The sequence below is a fragment of the Rattus norvegicus genome, chromosome 7 (genome assembly GCF_021556685.1).
Source record: "Rattus norvegicus strain SHRSP/BbbUtx chromosome 7, alternate assembly SHRSP_T2T, whole genome shotgun sequence".
NCBI classification, from domain to species: Eukaryota; Metazoa; Chordata; class Mammalia; order Rodentia; family Muridae; genus Rattus; species Rattus norvegicus.
Genome location: NC_141540.1, coordinates 85,194,624 through 85,215,730, shown reverse-complemented (window position 1 = coordinate 85,215,730; position 21,107 = coordinate 85,194,624). Strand labels below are relative to the sequence as shown.

The following is a 21,107-nucleotide window of genomic DNA, read 5'->3' as shown; positions in this document are numbered from 1 at the left end:
TGCGCGTGCGTGCGTGCGTGCGTGTATGCACACCAGAGGACAACTATGGGTGTTGGTTTTCTACTGTGTTGGTCTTCAGTTTGGAACTTGTCATCAGGCTTGGTGGCAAGAGCATTGAACTGCCTAGGGGCCTAAGTTGTCAATTTCTTATTCTTAGCAAAAGATACTTTAAATGTTGCTTTTCACATTTATTTCCCTACAGATAGTAAAAAGTATGAAATTACAAAGCATCATGTTCTCCGTGGAAAGTCAGTGCCACATTATGCTGCGATTGAACCTAATGGAAATGGTCTAATGATTGCATCTTACAAGTCCTTCAAGGTTGTTTCAGTAGATCAGGATCTTGAAGAGAGTATGGACCGGCCAGAGAAAATCAAAGGTAATTTAACTGTTGGGGGAGCTCATTGTGCATATGTACATATATACGTCTGTCTGCTTTGTCTTCCCTCCAAGATACGTTATGGGTTCCAGAAGGGAATAATAGCTGCTTTCTCTTAGTTTTCTGTCATACCCCGACCTGCACATGTTCTCTGGAGGATACTGTCTGAATCATGTAGCCTGGTTTACCTTCCTAATTTTGTAATTGTCTGGTGTTTTAGAAATTGCAGTTGGCTTAAACATGATTCCCTGTTTAATATGGATTAAATAATGGTTATATTAGCCCTGAGCAAGTCAATGTAATGATATTCTTATAAAATAAGATCTAATATGCATATTCTTACCTTCATACTAAACTGACAGTTCCTTGAATGACTGCATTTCTGGATGTTGAGTGAATAAGAAAATGTCATACCTTAGATACCCATAGTCAAAATGGTCTGAGACAGGCTCATGGTGGGGAAGGGGGCTTGCCTAGCATATGCAAAACCCCAAGTTTAACCTTCGCCATAATAGAACAAGGAAAAATATAAATGTTAATGTACTTCCCATGATGAGGGGATTAAGAAATTCTGGATTTTCCTTAATTTGTTTTCATTAAAACACATTAATTTTATAGGTTTCTCTCATCCTCATTGTCTATCAGAAGTTAACCTTTATGTGGTTACATTGAATAAACAGATATGTTCTCATTTCAGAGAGACAGTGGTGTGTGTGTGTGTGTGTGTGTGTGTGTGTGTGTGTGTGTGTGTGTGTGTGTGTGTTAAATAAGAGGCAGATGAAGTGGAGGGGCAGAGAGGCAGAAAGTGAAGTAACAAAGGAAGAGATGGCTGTCAGTATTCATGAGTGTCCGTCTCTCAATGCATTGTGTGAACATGAAAGAGGAAAATACTTGTATTTGTTACAATTCTTTGAAGTCAGTGTCTTTATAATTTGCATATTGTGTGAGAGAGATTATCTCTAGACAATATTGATTTAGATAGGTGTTCTCTTAGAGATCTAGGATATAATATTCTGTCATGTCTAAGTTTTATTATTACATAATGCCTTTTCCTCTTCCCAGTAGAACCTCTGTATTACTGGCAGCAAACTGAGGATGATTTGACAGTAACAGTAAGGCTTCCAGAAGGCAGTACTAAGGACGATATTCAAATACAGTTTTTGCCTGATAACATCAACATTAAGCTGAAGGATATCCAGGTTGTGGAAGGAAAACTCTATTCATCTATTGATCACGAAGGCAGCACATGGACGATTAAAGAGAATGATGGGTATTTTTATACTTTACTTTTGAAATTTTATTTCTTACGACTTCACGTTTTCCTTTTTATCTCTCTCCAAGTAGGTACCTTGAAGATGAATATAATAGTTCCATCTATATTGATGATTTCTCAGATAAAGAGGCTGAACTATATTAAAATGCATTTGTAGTTAAGATTAAAGATGTTGCTATGCTTGCCTGTTTTTCATTATCAGCTGTAGATATGAGGTAATAAAAGGTGAAACTATTTGCTTATTTTAACTTGTATTCTTAAAAGGTTGTAGTAGAAATAAATTTTAAGTTTAATTTGCTTACGATATAATACAATCCCATTGTCTAAATGTATTTAAGGTTTATAAACGGTTGTGGCATAAGAAAATTCCCTCCAACAGTCCCACCAGTCTCAGGTGTGTCTCCCCTCTAGCTGCTGTTACTAGCTTCCTTCCAGAGGCATCTCATGTTTATTCTGCTAAATACTCTGTTTTGTTTTCAAGGAAAATTTTCTGCTATATACTATACATGACTATAAATCTTGTTTTTTGCATTTGTAGCAGTAAATTTTAGATATTTTTCTATACATATTTTCAACACTTTATTCTTACTTGGTAAAGTCATTTAAAGCAGTTAGGCTTCTGTTATTGAACAGTTAGTATATTTCCAATATTTTGCTGCAATGACTAATTATCTATGTTATTTTGTATGTATAGAAAGATAAATCCCTTCATGTATAGAATTAATATCTCTTTCAGAATTTTGAAACAAACTTTACTTAAATATAAATTGATCATTTATGGCTCTTTTTTGTTGTCTGTGTTTGCAACACACAAAAAAATTAAATCATAAAAGAAGTACATGATAATTGAACTTCATCTAAAATGTTTCTGCCCTTCAGAATTGACAAGTGAGGTCAAATGTGGTGGTGCATGCCTTGGTGAATCTGAGCGTTTGGTCAATCTGAGCTTTTGTGAGTCTGAGGTGAATCTGGATTACATGAGACTATCTCCAAAAGCCAAGATCAATCTTGAAAAATTGAAATTTTATGCTCATCTAAAAGCATACTTTAAAAAAATATTAAGAGACGACACTAGAAGATGAAAAGGTGCTCACGGGTCAGGAGAATTACCATAATATGAATGGCCATCTTACCAAAAGCAGTCTATTGATTCAGCACAATCTTCATTAAAACTCTAACACAATTCTTTACAGACTGTGAAAAAACAACACCTAACTTCATACAGAAAAACAAACAACCCAGGACATCTAAAACAATCCTGTATAATTAAAGAACTTCAGGAGGCATCATCATCCATGATTTTAAGGTCTTCTACAGAACTATAGACAGACACAGACAGATAGACAGACAGATAATAAAAGTAAGGCATGAACAGTTAAGAAAATATTTATATAAAAGACTTACATTTTCAGTGCTTGAAAGCACTATAAATTCCTAAGATAACCTAGGACCTTAGGATGTATTCAGTTAGTATGAGACTTGCTTAGCATATACTAATGTACTGATTTTTTTTATGGTCGTTATAATATATGGAAAACAATTATCTTCGAAGTTCTTTTAAAAGTACTTTATATTTCCTCTTTTGTTTATCATGTTTATGGGTATGTAAAAGTCTTGAGGCTAGCATTTAAAATTGGCTGTTAAAAAGTAGTAAATAAAATTGATAGCTAGAACATGCTGTTGAATAAAATGCTTTTCTAGCTTCTGATTTTGTCCATACTTGGAGCATGGACATAAAGATAGAACTTTATTTCATTTTTTTAAGCAATCAATGAGGTAAAACATGAAGTGTCTGAGCTAACCCCTACCACATGGTAAAGCATTAGGCAAATGTGAGCTAATATTGTTTTTATTATCATCTTCAGCACATTAGTGAATTCCTTAGAGTATATAACTAAGTCTGAGCATCTTTCATTGTAGTGATGATTTTCATTGTTAATAATAATGACTTTTATTACATAACTGATAGTATTTTACATAGGCTCTTAGTTACAGAAATTTCTAAATGCTATAATGATGAATTTGTGATAACTGCCTTTTAAAAGAATAGTTGATAATTTTGCATGTTCTATTTGATAATCGCAGTAATTGTTGCTTGAGGAATTGTTTGCTTGGGGTTGCGTTCCAGGGTGAGTTAGTATGGTGGACATTTATCAGAAATGGCTTGTGGAAAAGATTCTTTCCTGTGAAAATGACACAGATGGCCTACCACCTGAGTTTCTTCTCCCATACAAAGAACGTGGGCCAATGCTTCCTCTTCTGGCCATGGCCTGCTCTGACTCTTCCTTTCCCTGACCTTCAGGTCTCTGGCAGGGTCTGCTGAGTACATTTGAAGTTTCTGTTTAACAGTTTGAATGCATAGAATTAGATTTAGCACAAGTTATACAGACTACATAAAGTAATTTTTTTTTGAAATTCCTACATTTGTTTTCAGTTCTTTAAAAATCCACATTTTAAAAATTAACATTGACATTAACTTAACTTGCCCCGTCTTTGATTAAAATTATATACTAAGCCGATTAGTTTATGGTAGTTTATGGTTGTTGAACCAAACATTCTTTAGATACCAGATAGCCAAATATCTACTTCTTCTCTCTTCTTCCTTTCTAGTCTTCCTCTCCCCTTCCTATCTCTCCTTTTAATATGTTCTTCTCACTATATAGCCTCTCGTGTCCTCGAATACTTGATTTCTTCTTGTCTGAGCATATTGACTGCTGGGGTACTGGAATGCAATACCACATCTAATTTAAATGTTCAGTGTTTAATGTAGCATGTTTCTCATTTAATGTTTTAGCTTGGAGATTTCTTTGATTAAGAAGAATGAAGGACTGATGTGGCCTGAGCTGGTGGTTGGTGATAAACAAGGGGAACTTATAAGAGACCCTGCCCAATGTGCTGCAATAGCAGAGCGCTTGATGCACCTGACCTCTGACGAACTGGTAAGCCATTACATGGTAAGGTGCTTCCCAAGAGTCTAGAATATCTTATATGAAGATTATGCAACTCAAACATTAGTTTGCCTTCCTTAATATAAGTGATACAGATCAATAATTATCTACCTAATTAATGTTTTAATATGGATTGAAGTCTAATATTTATATAGTTTATTCTGAAGGTATACAAAAATGTGAAGGCATATTTTTCATGGTGTATATATGTAGATATGTTTCTTGACATTGGATGGATATCTTCATCTCAGTCAGCAAAGCCTCTCATCTGCTTTGCTCTATCCCATATCACACTGCCGATGGCTTCTCTCTGAGTCTGGCAACAATCTCTCTACCCATCTGGTTCCCAAGGCAGGCTGTTACCATGCCAGACACACACATCCCAATTCCGTGGCAGCCCTACTGTCTCCAGCCACCACATACTCTCTTGAACTTAAATCACCACATGAAAGAATACACGACACAATAACCTCTGATCCAGTTGATAATATATAATTGCCCACTTAGACATACAGAGCCCTGTACACATCCATCCCTTAAGAATATTCATAACAACCTGTAAGTGTGCAGAGAGGAATCTTAACATCCGCCTCCATGCTCTCTCGGCTGCTCTCCTTTTTCGCTCCAGTCTCCTCCTCTCTAAAACTTTTCTCCCGCCCATCCTTCCTCTTGTCCAATGATAGACCTCATTCTATCTTATACCTGACTTCTTCTGTATGACATCATCCTACATAAAATATTGAAAATGAATGTTTTTGCAAAGAGAAGTATGGCCCAAATAGAGAACACAAGTTTCATCTTGCTGAGAGTCGTTAACAATGTCGGGAATTATGGGAATTGATATGTCAGGCTTGAGAGTGATTTCGTAGCCTTTTTTGCAAAAGCCTTATTCCATAGGCTCATCATTGGGCAGATTTTATTTTGACTAGCTTTGATGAGAATATATAATTGTGACACTGAAAGAGATTGTAGATAATTAAGCTGAACTCCTTTTAAGTTTGATTGTTTCAAAAGAACAATGATATTCACGGGAAAGTTAATGTTTTTTGTTTTGAAAAATACAGAAATATGACCTTGTTTTCAACACCTGATAGCAGTGAACTTGGGGAATGGGAAATAGTAAATTGCTCCATTTCTCAACTTTTGGAAAATGTCTATCCACTTTTGATATCTAGATAATACTTAGATCCTAAAATGACTAGGGAAATCTTCCTCCATCATGGGAGAGAATATGTAAATATACTATTACTGTTATGTTGTAGCATCTGAACTTTCAGTTCTCATTTTTGAAAATTTTTAACTATTCACCTTAATACATGGAGTGTTGTATTAACTATCGGTTTCTATTGACTTTCAGCTTTTACCTTCTTAATTACTGCATTTATCTCTCTCTTTTGTTTACTTTGAACTGTTTGTTTCTCTGCTTTTTGAGGTAGCTTAGACAATCAATTTTTAAAATAACTTATTTAATGTGCATACTTTTGTTTTGATGAATGTGTGTGTGTGTGCGCGCATGCGCGTGCACCTATGTATGTATTAGGTGGCTGTCTTTAATATCATTTCTCTCTTCAAAAGTATTTTAATTACAACTTAAGAACTATATAATATATCCATTCCTTTCTCTTTGTATTATTAGCGTTTTATTCCTGTCTGCTGTACCTCATTTTTTTTTTTTTGCTTTAATCAGTTTTTTGAAGAAGAGCAAAGTGATAAAATAGGTCCTTTAACACATGCACATATTCCTCATTTCCTCTGGTTTGCACTTATATTGAGTCAGCAGTCCATTTCTTCTTTTCCCTCCTTGAAGAATGAGTGCCTCATACTGCAGTGTAAGTATGCTGGCGATTAATTCTCCCAGCTTTGGTTAGTAAGTGTTTTGTTGTTTTCCTTCTCGCAGTTACTTTGGTCAGAAGTATAAGTCTGTGGTAGCAGTCTTTGTTTGTTTTGTAAAACGCTGTATTTTACTTGGCTTGCATAGCTTGTAAGAGAAGTTGGTTATTTGTATCCTTTCTCTGGCATGCAAAGTATTTTCTCCTGAGTGCTTTTACTATCTTCTCTTTATTACTACTTTTTAGCAATCTCATTACTCTGACTTGTTATACTCTGACTTTTTAAAAATACACCAATTTCTGATGCTCTGCAGTGTTCAGTTTGTTCTACCCCTGTACCTGCATGGGTTAATTACCTAGCTATCTCATGGTCTTTTCTATTCATGCTTCGCATATTCATATGGAGACATTCGTTTAGGTTCTTTTTTTTCTGGCTTCCTATCACAACATCTTCAATTTTGTTTTCATCTTGAGTTTATATAATATAGTTATAATAGCTAAGAGCTTGTTGTTGCTGGCTGGTTGGTTGGTTTTAGTGTCTTTGGAACAGGACTCTAGTCTAGATTGGACACAATCTATGTACCCTAGGCTGGCTTTGAAGTCATGGTGGTCCTTCTGCCTCAAACATTTGAGTTCAGGGATCGCAGGCTTGAAACAGTATGTCCAACTGTTGTAATGTCCTTTCCGACTAAATCTGTCATTTTAACAATATTTTTAAGGATGAATAAATATTTCGAATTATTTGATGTATTACATACTTTTTGTTTTGGCTTAAGAATCCAAATCCAGATAAAGAAAAACCTCCTTGTAATGCTCAAGAATTAGAAGAATGTGATATTTTCTTTGAAGAGAGCTCCAGTTTATGCAGATTTGATGGCAATACATTAAAAACAACTCATGTGGTAAGTTCTTGATAATAGGAATTCTGAACTGTTGTAGATAATAAGAAATTTGGCAGATGAAAATTGAATGAAATATATGTTTTGCAAAAATAGTTTGATTAAAAGTTAGTGGGTGTGACAAATCTTAACACTCCATGAAGTAGCCCCATTTCCATATTACCATATTCAGGAAAATAAAGGCATGTTGTTTGAATTCTGTTTTATATTGACATATTTCAGGCTTTTCCCTCTGCCTACTTTATGTATATAGTTATAAACCTATTACATATAGTAACTTTCTCCAAATCTGTTTCTGACACTGCATTGAGAAGTAAACATCTTCTCTTGTTATTAATACCTTTAAAAATGATATTTGTGTATGTGTGTGAATGAATGTATGTGTGTATGTGCACTTACGTCCCTGTACTTGTGTGTGTATGTGTGTGTGTGTGTGTGTGTGTGTGTGTGTGTGTGTGTGTGTGTGTGTGTGTGTGTGCACAACTCCCCGCATGGGTGCATGAATGTCCAGACGAGGGCAGAAAGAGGATCAGATCCCTGAAAGCTGAGATTACAGCATTTACAGATGCCAGGTTGGTTATGTGGTACTGAAATCCAAACGTTGGTCCTTATGCAGCGAGTGCTTTGAAGTGCTGAACCAATTCTCCTGGTACCTTTAGTTAAACTACTATTCATTATGCTACCATTTTAAAATATCGTGTTCCATGAAGCCTTTTAATATTCAGAAATCTTTAATGAAGAATTGCAAAGTCAAATTAGTCATAGACTAAGGCTCTTGAAACTGAAACTGGCTTCTAACATGCAGCCTCATAGCAATGTTGCCCACCTTTGCCTGCCTTGTTGTGCTTTACCTGCACCTTCTGTGTTGGTGTCAGACATCCAGTTCTTAAAACCTGCAATTTGTCAATTACGTCAAATAAAATGAATCGCCATGAAAAAATAGGATTTCAGTGATTGTGACTCAAATGAGAAAAACCATGGTTGTCATTTATTCATCCCATTCAGACTTTATTATTTTTAATATATGAGGGAAAGTTTTGTGAATATTTTCTGTTTATTTATATTTTTAATCTTAGGAGAAGATTAGCAAACTGATTTATTCGTGTCATCATTAAGTGCTCACTCTAGATTCTCCTGACTCCTCGGTCTTTCTTTCCATTGAGAGAATTCAAACATGACACAGAAGATAGTGTGGATGATAGGATGCACTGCAGATGAGAGCAGCGTTTTCAAGGCCAAAGAGTAGCTGGTAGTTTTTTTATTCTCCTTTGCTTTAGGACAGCCAAGTATAAAACATTTTTGGCACTGAATTCATTTTGTACCATTCATTTAGTACATTATTATGTTTCTATTAGAATAGTTTGATGAAATTCGATGTCAGTTATGATTTATATCACTAAACATCAAATGTGTTCAGTTTTGAGACTGGAAAAATTAGGGTCTTTTCCTTTATATTTCTAAGTAGAAATTATTATCTTAGGGATTTGTATAAAATTTTACAAGTCTATTTCTGTCATTTCATTTTATATCACCTAGGTAATTATACCATCCTAGCTTACGGTCATGGAAAAAAGTCAATAATATAGGTAATTTACTAAATGAGTGCTCAAAGAAAATGGAAGAGGATTGTATAAAACTTCCATTTTCAGTTTAAAATGTAAAACCGTGAACTTACTGTATAACCTAACACTCAGAAGTCACAGGATATGGATTACCATATTTGAAATAGCACCACATAGGGAAACTAGGGTACTTGCCTCATAGCTACTATAAAGTGGGTTGTTGAAGAGAATATAGTTTGGTAATGAAGAATACAAGTTTGGAAACACATCCGTATTTAAATTGTAGCCACTATATTCATTACTTCCTTAACTTATATAGCTCTGCTCCTTAAATTTGAATTTTTTCATTTATGAAGTGGATAGTAGTTTTACTTCTTAGATAATGAAGATCAAAAAAGTGGGGAATAGAGATCTTCTGAGTATTTTATAGATTTCATTGGTGTACTGAATAGAATTGAAAATTCAAGTTTTGATCTGGTTTCCCAATGAAGAAATTTTATTCTTGAATAGATAAATAAAATTCTTTTCTTGGTAGTAGTTTTCAGTTTAATTGGTTAGTAACAGTGAGGATTCTTTGAATTTCTTCATTCTGACTTAAAATCTTCAGAAGTCTAATTGCTTGGTGTTCCTAAGAAGACTATCAGCTGACTACTTCACATTTTCTTGATAATATTTTACTCTAATTATAGTCTTCAGCATTAAATCGACCTTATCTACAGTGAATGTGAAAATACAGATAATATGGATTTTTTTCTTATTGGACAAAAGATTTATTGAATTAAGGTAGTCAGATATATCTTTGGTACTAACAAGGAATGAGTTTCTATGAAATAAGTTGTCTAGATTAATTTTTCACATATAATACAAAACCTATATTTAAAGCCCTGTCAGTAATCTTACTCAAATCTTTTATTTGCTCAATGTTGTATATAGAGCATCCTGAAGAACGTAACCTTCCCCGCATAGCGACAATGTGACCATCAGTTACCATACCATCTATTTCTATAGATGCCCATAGAGACATTTGAGGTAATTGGCATTTATTGCCTCTACAATAGGTTGCCTCAGCCTGCTCTTCAGATGCTTTCTTCTCATTGCAGCTGCCTCGCTGTATTCTTCGTACTACTAATAAACTATTGATTGGTACCTCTTGCTGACAATATATCGGCCCACTGCTGTCATCTTTTTTTTTTGTTATACTCCCAGTTTACTTTTGTCTACAGTTATAAAGTCTGTGAAATTTTATTTAGAACCAGGATATAGCATTTTCTGTTGAAAACTGTGATTTATGCTTCCTATACCTGACTAAGGATAAAGAAATATCTGGGCACTGAAACCAGAGCTTTATATGCAAATGCTGTGTCAGTAAACTACACTCAATAGCCCTTCTAATTATGTTTGGGACTCTGGAGCCCTTTAAACATTTAAACTAAGGAATCGCTTTCTCAGCAGCTCATGAGTCCTAGAGGAATTTCGTATTGAGTATAGATGACATCCAGCACAGGTAGAGACACCCCTTCAGAAAGGAAAATTTATATCATCACATGTCACATCACTTAAGCTTCCATATGAAGAAAAGAACAAACACTAGTCAAAACAGAAAGGAATTGTAGAGTTGATTTTCTTCATCAGTTAAGATAGCCCATAGCATGTTTGCTGTGTTGCTGAAAGTACAGAAGGGTGGATGAGATGGATGATGTGGGAAAGGGTGGGTATCCGCGTGTGGAGAGCAGAACAGACAGTCCAGAAACCTGTGTGCACCAGTGACCCTGGAACCCTCCAGCAACGTTCTTTAAGAAGTTGGTTGTTAGATATTCCATGTAAAGTCTGTGGTCTTTCTAACTGTAAAGTGGACTATAGTATTCTCTTACTTAAGTATAGAGTCTTGGAAAATACTTTTAAAGGAAACAGACTTTAGAGACAAGACAGACTTTCACTTCTCAAGATTCTCAAGATACTTAGTAACATGGTGACTATCTTGGGTTACTGTTACTATTAAAATGTGGCCTGAATTAGTGGCAAAAAAAAAAAAAAATCTGGTGTCACTGAGTGTTAGAAGTCCTAAAATGGCTTGTCAGGTCTATCTGTCTGTCTGTATTGCTTTCTGACGTTCTGGGGGAGGATTCCTTCCATGCCTCTCTCCTTTCTAAAGGTTGCTTACATTACTTGGCTCTTAGTCCCATCCCTTTAGCCACATGACCAGCAGTGTAGAATCCTGTAGTCACCCTCCTTTTCTGCACTTCTGTTCTTTATGTTCGTGACATTCTCTCCTCCCTCTTACAAGGAAACTTAAGAATACATTGGGTTCACTCAGATAATCCAGGGTAGTCACACCATCTGAAAATCCTAAATATATCTTTTTATTATCTAAAGAAATGTTCAGAAGTTCCAGAGACCTATAGTGTGGGTGGTCTGGATGACAGTGTTTAGCCTACACACCCAACAACAGTAATGTAGCAGTATATTTTACTGAAATATACTACTGAAAGAAAGAATGTTTAGAGTTCTGGATCTCCTAGGACTGTGAGAATAAGTATTCCAGGAACAGGTGATGATTGGTCTGTCTAGGGGAATAAGCAGAGTGTGGAAGAAGACAGGAGGAGTCAGAACAGGTAGAGTGTGGAGTTTCTGGGCTTGTAATCAGTAGCACGTTGACATACTGTGTAGCACATGTATAGATCAGTAAGTGGCAGAAGAGGAAGTGTCCAGTCAGAGCAGGAGCTTGTGCCAAGAGACTGCCACCTGCATGCTCTAATTTGCACAGCTGAACTCTCTCATGCTTATCCCTTTAGGTGATGGTTTATGCTCATTTCTTCCTTTCGCACTGTGGTCTAGTCATGCGCAGGAGGCTGGTGGATGAGTTAGCTACAGAATTAGTGATGTTAATTCTCACTTTGCTCATGAAAGTAGGCATATTTTATGAAAATCCTGTTGCAGTTCACCCATGCATTACCTCTGTCGGGTTTGTCCTTCTGGGAAAGCCCTCGGGAATCCAGAGGAACAGCCGAGATGAGCAAGAACTGAAGCAGGGCTGGATCCATTGAGGCTTTCATAACAGACCTACTCTTTAGAACGACTTGGAAAACAAGTCTTACGTGGCCACTGACAGGCCATAGCAAGGGAAAGAAGAAATGAGGTGGTGAGAACACGCCAGCCCATCCTTGCTGTGTGGAGTTTGCTCCTGGCCTACCTAAAACTCCTGCTTTCCTGTGTTTTTCTCATGAAGTGGGAAGCTTTGCCTTTGGAGTCTGAGAGCCCAGGTTGCCTTAGGGAACCAATGATCCTCCCAGTACAGCCTTTCAGGACTTTACTGCCAGAGTACAAGTCAGGTCTCAGCTTCTCAGCCAACATTTTGTTCTGTTGGACTGTGAAATGTATAGAATCAAGTTATCATTTATCATACTAGACACCCTAAGTTTAACCTTAAACCTAGCACCTACATTTGATGTTATTTCTGTTGATATCGAAAGCTCTTAATAATGAGATGGCTGATGAAGACTATGGCTGCAACCTAGCTCTACTAAAGCAGCTTCCTGTAAGTGGGATCCAACTATGAGTCTCAAATGATTGTTTTTGTAGTAGAATGAGATCCTCAAGCATCAGTATTGCCATAACAGCTACTAACAATATTGTTGTTATTAATACTGTAATTCAGGAGCACAGTGGAGTAATTGGTAGGTAGATCTGAGATTCTATCCAATATTGTGTCTTTCCCTTACAGGCTAGAACCAATTACTCAAACTCTCAAAGCTGTACTTTCAGCTATTACATGAAGATAACAGCTCGTCATGAGCTGGGGAGATTAATACTTAGCCCATGCCTGTTAAAAGAGTATACCCACAAGTTGTAGTACTGTTACTTATTCTTGGTAATATTCACAAGTTAACATTTGTAAGTTTAACATTTATATTCTGTGGTTTAAAACTGTTCTTTTTGTCCTTTTGGTACTTTCATGTCATATGTTAAACTAACTACTAACCTTAAGGGATAGCTGGCATATTGGTTGAGAACAAAGATTTCATATCTACAGCTTAAAACCACCCTCACTTTGGACAAGCTAAGTCACAGTGCACCACTGCTTACTTGAGCTTTAAATGAATGTAAACAGAAACATCTCTTTCAGGAGTTTTCTGAAGAATCAACCCAGTTAAGTCCTCAAAATGTAGAACAAGCAAGACATGGTAAATGGTACAGGTGTAAAATTCTAGGCTGAGACAAGAGAATTACCAAGTACAAGGCTGGCTTGAACTGTATACTTGGAAGAATGAAGGGAAAAAAAGTTAGTTTAAGATAATTGGAGATGATGGTGTATGTCAGTTATTTTCATTTATTACTAGCTTTCGGCTAAATTTATCTTTGTCACTTTAGGTGAATCTTGGCAGCAACCAGTACCTGTTCTCAGTCATTGTGGACCCTAAAGAAATGCCGTGCTTCTGTCTGCGCCATGATGTGGATGCTCTCCTCTGGCAACCACACTGCAGCCAGCAGGATGACATGTGGGAGCACATTGCAACCTTCAATGCTCTAGGTAGGCAGCATTCTCCCCAGTAGCATTTCCTGTATGCCCAAGGAGTCGTCATCTTAAAACTGCCTTTTCATTTGAGCCCTTCATTGATTACATTACCTTCATTGGTTCATGCTATGGTTTGGTCTTCTGTGCTCCCTTAAACTGTCAGACTAGAAAGAAGAAGCTGTTCTGACAGTTGCACAGAAGACACTACAGAAAGCACATGGAAGTGGCAGTGTAACCATGTGACTGTGTCTCATCAGCTGTTTTTATACGTCAGTATTAGCAGGAGCTTTGCTGTTGCCATACAGCAACTTGTATTTAAATCTCTTCAAAGTACTCTTCAAAACCATCACTCAGGTGCTGTACAGTCATGCCCACTGTTTAGGGAAGACATACTTCATTGAACTAAAGTGCAAAGGAATCCACGCCTGGCGGTGCACACTTGCATTCCCACTGCCTGAGGAGGAAGCAGGAGGCACAAGTCTGAGGCTAGCCACAGTTAACGTAGCAAAAGTCTGACTCAAAGTCCAAGCCACAGTGAAAGCAAGAGGCCATGGTAGTGAGACAGTCATGAAAAGGACATGCACAAATGGAATGTATTTGCTAAAGAAGAAAATGCTTGTTTTAAAACTACACCTTGAAAAAATTGTAAAGTATAACTATAGACTGTGCTGTTATTGATTTTATGTAATATTTTATGGGAGTTGTGTTATGTGAATTAGCAATAGTTATTGCTTTATTTAAAGCTTATTTTAAACTGGCAGCAAAAATGTGTTGTGGTATTATATTAATCCACTCTATAGTTCCTGGGGAGTGCACACACGCTTCTAGCTATTGCCCCAATGTTGTGGATTCCTGAAAGGCACACATGCACAGCCTTATATCTTACATACCTTAAACAGCTCAGTGGCTGGGCCACTGCCTAACTCCATGTGGCTAACACACACTCCCTCTGATACTCCTGAGTTAATACTTACTAAATCGATATTTTATCTTTGCTGCCCTGGACCCTGCTGGGCAGTCCTCCTAGAGCCACTTCCCCTGCACCTACTTGTCAGCCGTCTCACCCTCCTGCACCTTTCTGGTGTGGACTGTCTCCTATGTTCTCCTCATAGTGGGATCCCCTCTTCCTCCCTCCTTGGTCACTGCCTAGGAATCCCAACCTACTGGTAACTTTATTAACCAATCAGAACCAATTGGGGATAGACTTCCTTTAGTCCTACATGCAGGACACTGCAAACAAGTTTTTGGGTAACATAATTAGCATGAGAACACAAGTTACTATAGCAAAAATGTAAAATTGTAGGTTTTAAAGGCTGTTTATGTAAAACTCTAATTGATGATGAAATGTGTCACTTAGCGCTTATAGCTAAACTGCCTCATAGAGACTCTAAGTATAACATGAAATACTAAGAGATTTGATGGATTAATTAACCACATTATTTCAACCTTTACTGTATTTCCTATTTTGTAATTATCTTCTTTCCTTAAGGAAGAACTAAGTTCTTCCAGGTTGCTTTTAGATGCAGAGTCTTGCGCATCTTTTGAGATGGAAATCTCAAAACGCTCTGGCAAATGAACTGTTGAATCAATTTTATATTAGCTAGTACTCAAGTTATTATGTATATTACTGTTGGAGTTTCCTGTACAGTTAATGTTCATCTACTCAAATAGAGCCCTCTATCTTCACATCCTACCTAATATTTTAAAAGCAGTGTTGATCCGCTTGTTCCTCATGACTTTTGTCACTTTGTAGAATATATAGAGACATATATGTAAATATATAAATATTCATGTACATATTTAAATCTAGTTTGCATGAGAAAATTGATTTTTTTGTCTCCTTCCTTATATTTCCTCTTCCTACATTGCCATCTTTTAGTTACCTTTTCATATCTCTGTACTTACATACATTTGTGTGATAGTGCATGTGAGTGAGTGTGTGTGTGAGAGTGTCTGCATGTGCGTGCATGCGTGTGTGTGTATGTGTGTGTGTGTGTGTTTATGTAGAGTCTGTATGTGAAAGAATGCATGATGTATTTGTCTGAGTCTGACTGATTTCATTAACATCGTAATGTCCATTCATATCCATTCCCTTGTGGTTTATAATTTTGTTCTTTATAGGTGAATATGCAAGTGTGTATCACACTTCCTTTATGTATTCATCTGCTGATGGGTATCTAAGCTAATTCTACATCTTTACTTGTGTAAATAGTGCTGTCCTGGGTGCAAGCATCTCTGGATTCTTCCATTCTATGACCAAGCTAAACTGGGTCATATGGCAGTGGTGTCTTTTCAATCGTACTGGTTTCTGTCTTGTCTGTACCAGTGCACACTCCCATCAGCACCATTCTTCTCAACATTTATTGTCCTTTCTTTTCTCAGGAACAGCCATCCTGAGTAACTCAGGTAGAATGTCAATGTAGATCTAATTTGAATTTTCACATTAACATGCTGAACATTTTTCTAAATGTACAAGACCTTTGTGCTTCATCTTGAGAAAGTTACCTGTTCATTCCATCACCCGTTTATACACTGAACTGTTTGCTTTGGCATAATTCAGTGAGTTCTTTATATATTCTTGATATAAAATCTCTCAGAAATACAGAAAGCAAAGAGAGTCTTGCATTCTGTAGGCTGCCTTCTCAGCTCCCTTGTTTCCTGACTGTGCATTACCTTTTTACTTCTGCACAGTACAGTATGTGAGTTTTGGGGTAGTCTTTCCCCAAAAGGCCTTTCTTTTGCTTGTCAATTGTTACCGCTTGTTTTTCTCTACTAGTTTCAGAATCTCAGGTCTTAAAAGTTTTTGATCAACTTTGAAGTGATTCCTCTCCATGTGGATATCCTGTTTCCCAGTACGACTTGTTACAAAGGCTGTAGAATGTCTAATGTTTGTTAGTGACAGTGTCTCTGTTTGCTCATGCTCTTAGGTGACCCCTGTGAAAGGGTCATTCCACTCCCAAAGGTGCCTGACCCACACCATGGGTTGAGAAACTCCACTTCACACCATTCCATTTGTCTGTATGTCCGTTTTTGTGTCTATACTATGCTGCCTTTGTTCTGTGGCTCAGTAGTATGACTTGAGATCAATAACTACCATAGTAACCCTAGCCATTACCTTTTGCTTAGGATTCCCTTGGCTATCTTGGGTCTTTTATGTTTCCATGAGTTTTAGGATTATATTGCCCATTTCTCTAAAGAATGTCATTAAAATTTATATGAGGATTTTTTTTAAACTGTAAACTACTTTCACTAATATAGCTATCTTCATGCAGATCCATCGGCATAGGAGGGAGGCTTTTGTATAATGTGGAGCTGTTTTGCTTTGTTTTTGTTTTTTAATTTGTCATTGTATTCCTAGGGTTACTTTTTTATTTTTTAAAACTATGGATTAAAGTTTTTATGTATTTGGTATTTAAGACTTTAGATTTTTTTTAGGGCTGGAGCGATGGCTCAGTGGTGAAGAGCACTGACTGCTCTTCCAGAGGTCCTGAGTTCAAATCCCAGCAACCACATGGTGTCTCACAGCCATCTGTAATCAGATGCCCTATTCTGGTGTGTCTGAAGACAGCTACAGTGTATAATAAGACTTTAGATTTTTATTATTTTATTGTACAGAGTTAAACAGAAGTCTAATGTGCTTTTGTTGATGAGCAGAAGCCGTGTTTGTGCCTTAGGAATTAAAGTTATATTTTTGCATGTCTTAGAAGAAACTGTGGATCACTGTTATTAATGATGCTGAATTCATCCATTGTTGGCTGTTAGTCGTTAATGGTATTTGTGTGACTTCCATATTTAAATTTGTGATGAATACCATGGAATATTAAGTGTTAAATTGTGATTTTTCTCTCTTCAGTCTGACAGATATGTTTTTTTTTCTTGTATTTTTGGCAGGTTATGTGCAAGCATCAAAGAGAGACAAGAAGTTTTTTGCGTGTGCTCCAAATTACTCATACGCAGCGCTGTGTGAGTGCCTTCGCCGAGTGTTCATCTACCGGCAGCCCACCCCCATGTCCACAGTGCTGTACAACAGAAAGGAGGGCAGGCATGTGGGGCAGGTTGCTAAGCAGCAAGTCACAAGCCTAGAAACCAATGATCCCATTTTAGGCTTTCAGGCAACAAATGAGAGGTTATTTGTTCTCACTACCAAAAATCTCTTTTTAATAAAAGTAAATACGGAGAATTAATCTTACAACATTTGGCTAAAAGGTATTCAATAGTACCTGGAGGGCAGAACAGTTGTACTATAACTTGATAAGTTTTGGCATGTTGAATAAGAATATCTTTTATGAAGTTTTATTTTTAAAGGATACTGGAGATGTATTGAATAGATTATAAATCTATAAAAGCTGTAGGATAGATGAAGCTACAGGTTTAGAGAACACTGGCTTCTGTAAAAATATGGTGATCTTGGCAAATACAGTTATTTTTTAAAACCTTAGGATCCAATCTCAACTTTTATATGAAACATGTACAATTCAGTGTTGAAAAATAAAAATATTTATCATGTACTTAGCTCATTGTTTAGATTGGTACGGTTGTTTCGGTAGTAGTATTTTAAAATACTGAGTATTTTAAAAGTATATTAATGGGCTGAAATCTGCATACAGAATTGCTTTGCGTCTGCATAGAGTTGTAAGAATATAGCAGTTCTGACAAAATTTGGTTATAAACCTTGTTTCATAGTAAGCAGACATTTATGTATTTTCTCTACCACATTGGAAAAGGTTATACATTTTCCATTATTGTATAACAAATTCCACAAAACTCAGGTGTCTACGAGTTTATTCCAGCACATGGGAAACTAAAGCTGGAACGTTACCAGATCAAGGCCATCCTGGGCCACATAGCAAGACCTTGTCTCAAAACAGAAACAACATAGGGCTTATGGATTTCATGGTTCTCTGAGTTGTCTCTTGTCCTCTAGTAGTCTAAACTCTGCTTCCGACCATGATACTGAAACATCCTCTAAAAGCAAACCAGGGTGAAAGAGTTTGCTAGCTTTGTTTCTCATTTTTGCTAAAAAATATGGACAAAATGAGTCCCAGGGCCAACTCTAAACAGACAGCAGGTCTGTGGCACATTAGAGTCCTTGTTGGGATAGTCGTATAGGATAGATATTAATGCATTTGTCTCACTAAGTTCCCCTTACTTTTCCAACAGTTTATTCTATCTATACATCAATTTTTTCTCCACAAATAAAATCTGTGGTTCAGACTTCTCCAATCCTGTGGATTGTTCTGTTTTTATTTTTACATTACCATTAGAGATCATGAACCCTCACATGTACTCAAGAACTCAAATTGGCAGAAAATAGAGATAAAGGATTATATTGTGGACAATATCTGTAGTAATGTGTATTTGGCTATCTGGAACAAATACTTGACCAAATTAGATTTAAAAAGTATTTGTTCTGAGGAGATAGCTCTATTTATTAGTAAAGTGCTTGCCAAATACACATAAGGACCCAAGTTTAGATCCCTGTTACCCACATTAAATATGAATACATAAAAAAGGAAAGAAAAGAAAAACAAGTAGACATAGCTGTATGTTTCACAGCACTAAGCCACAGACACAGAGAGATCATTGCTGGCCACACAGTTTATCAGAATTAGTGAACTCCAGGTTCTGTGAGACCCCATCTCATCAGAGAAAGTGTAGAATGAGCAAAGCACTTGATGTCAATATTTGACCTTCACATGCATTCATATTGTTTTAGTGGGGTTTTTACTGCTGTGAACAGATTACATGACCACGGCAACTCTTATAAGAACAAAATTTAATTGGGGCTGGCTTACAAGTTCAGAGGTTCAGTTCATTATCATGAAGATAGGAACACAGGAACGTCTAGGTAGGCATGGTGCAGAAGAAACTGTGGGTTCTACAACTTCATCTGAAGGCTGCTATGAGGTTACTGGCTCCCAGGCACCTAGGAGAAGGGTCTTAAAGACCACACCCACAGTGACACGCCTACTCCAACAAGGCCACTCTTTCTAATAGTGCCACTCTCTGGGCCCAGCATATACAAACCATCACACATACATATGTGCGCATAGACTCATTAACATATATATAGATACATATATATGTAATATATATGTATGTGATATAAATATCTCACATACACACACACACACACACATTTAGCCAGTATTTAACTGGTTATTTTTAGTTAGGTCGTATTGACGTAAGTTTAACTCTGTTGGTGCTATTTTGACTAGGTTCACTGTTTGGAGGAAGTTCTCACTATGTAGCCCAGGCTGGCCTAGAATTCCTTGTTACATTTTTCTTACCTTAGCATTCTAAAATTCCTAAACCAGAGCACCCAGCACCCAGTTTCAATTTAATTTTGACTGAATTTTAATTTTAGTGGATATGACTTCTTGAATTCATTCCCCAGCACAGAGAGTGAGACTTAAAGGAAGGAAAGAGGTAAGGAAGGCCAGCAGTCTTGAGAGACAAAAGAGTAAGAAAAAGAGGAAATCTACATCGAAATTCTATTAAGTCAGTGGTAGAGCAGTTATCTACCAGTATAGATCATTGAGCATGGTCCCTCCTTTTATAATCAGCCTATACACAAACTTAGAACTCTGAATAGTAGTCAAAAGAATGGGATTGGAGATCGCAGCTTAAAAGATCCCAAGATTACTACCATTTGTGAGGGTTTCTAATAAAGAACAAAGGAGCTTCAACCTCTTCCCTTCAGAGTTAATCCAAGTGAGCCTTTCAGTCACCTGGTAAGGGAGTAGGGGTCCAGAAAGCCCTCTGTTCTAGGGACTCAAAGAAATAGTATAAAATATGCCTAAAAACTCAGGGCAGTACAATAGTCTAGAGAGGCCATTGCTTGCCTGCCCACTTTCACCTTCAACATCCCTGCCCTCCTAGCTGCTTTGGTCCTTGCTCTTCTTATCCTCAAGACCAGCCCTTTTTGTCTTGTAATAAACTCTGCCTGTCTTCTACACTGCGTTTCGTGTGTGTCTTGTCTGGATACTTTCTACAGAGTTGAAAGCCCTGTGTGTTGGTGCCCAGTGCTGTAAACTGAGTAAGTAATTCAGCTCTTTGTCAGAATGCAGTTTTGCAATGAGCAATTTAATGGCCTAATATTATTTTAGAACAATCCCTCCCTGTTTAGAATAAAGATGTATGGTTTGGCTATAGGGAAATTGTGAACATTTTCAAGATTAAAAGGTTCTGCCAACTTTACTTTCTGTATCCCTCTTGGTGTCACAGAATGTGCATTATCATATATATATATACACACACATATATATATACATACATATATAATGTATATACATATCTCATATATATATCTTTGAGAAGTATATTTGGGAATGAGTTAAAAAATCTTATTCATAAACTCAGAAATAGAACAAGTGTGGAGGGTATAGTTGTAGACACACCCACACACAATTCAACGTGAAGTCAGGCCTCTTTTAAAAACATAGAAAAACTGGCCTAAACTGACTTGGGCAAAAAGAAGCATAGTAATTCATATTACCAAGAAGTCCAAAAACAGAGCTGAACACTGGCAGGTGGTAGATGACATTATCAAGGCCTGTTTTCTCTTACAACCACTGAGTTCCATCTCTCAGTTGGCTATATATTGTGAAAAGTTTTTCCATAGTGCACTGACAAATAATACGTCTTTAAATACCATCACTGTCATATCCAATAAATTTTTGTTACAAAGATTATAGCAAATAC

The 21,107-nt window shown here is 36.8% G+C and overlaps 1 protein-coding gene across 8 annotated transcripts in view; it reads left to right on the top strand.

Annotated features, from left to right (window-relative positions):
• Nudcd1 (NudC domain containing 1) overlaps positions 1 to 20,359 on the top strand; it is a 46,993-nt gene extending 26,634 nt beyond the window's left edge. For 4 of the 8 annotated variants that reach the window (NM_001439945.1, NM_001439947.1, NM_001439950.1 and 1 more), the window contains 6 exon segments: positions 203 to 379; positions 1,445 to 1,649; positions 4,447 to 4,591; positions 7,206 to 7,331; positions 13,259 to 13,418; positions 17,295 to 20,359. In NM_001439945.1, the coding sequence (NP_001426874.1) occupies positions 203 to 379; positions 1,445 to 1,649; positions 4,447 to 4,591; positions 7,206 to 7,331; positions 13,259 to 13,418; positions 17,295 to 17,587 (1,106 nt within the window). In that variant the 3' untranslated portion in view covers positions 17,588 to 20,359. 8 annotated transcript variants of the gene reach the window in all.
• The last annotated feature ends 748 nt before the right edge of the window (positions 20,360 to 21,107 follow it).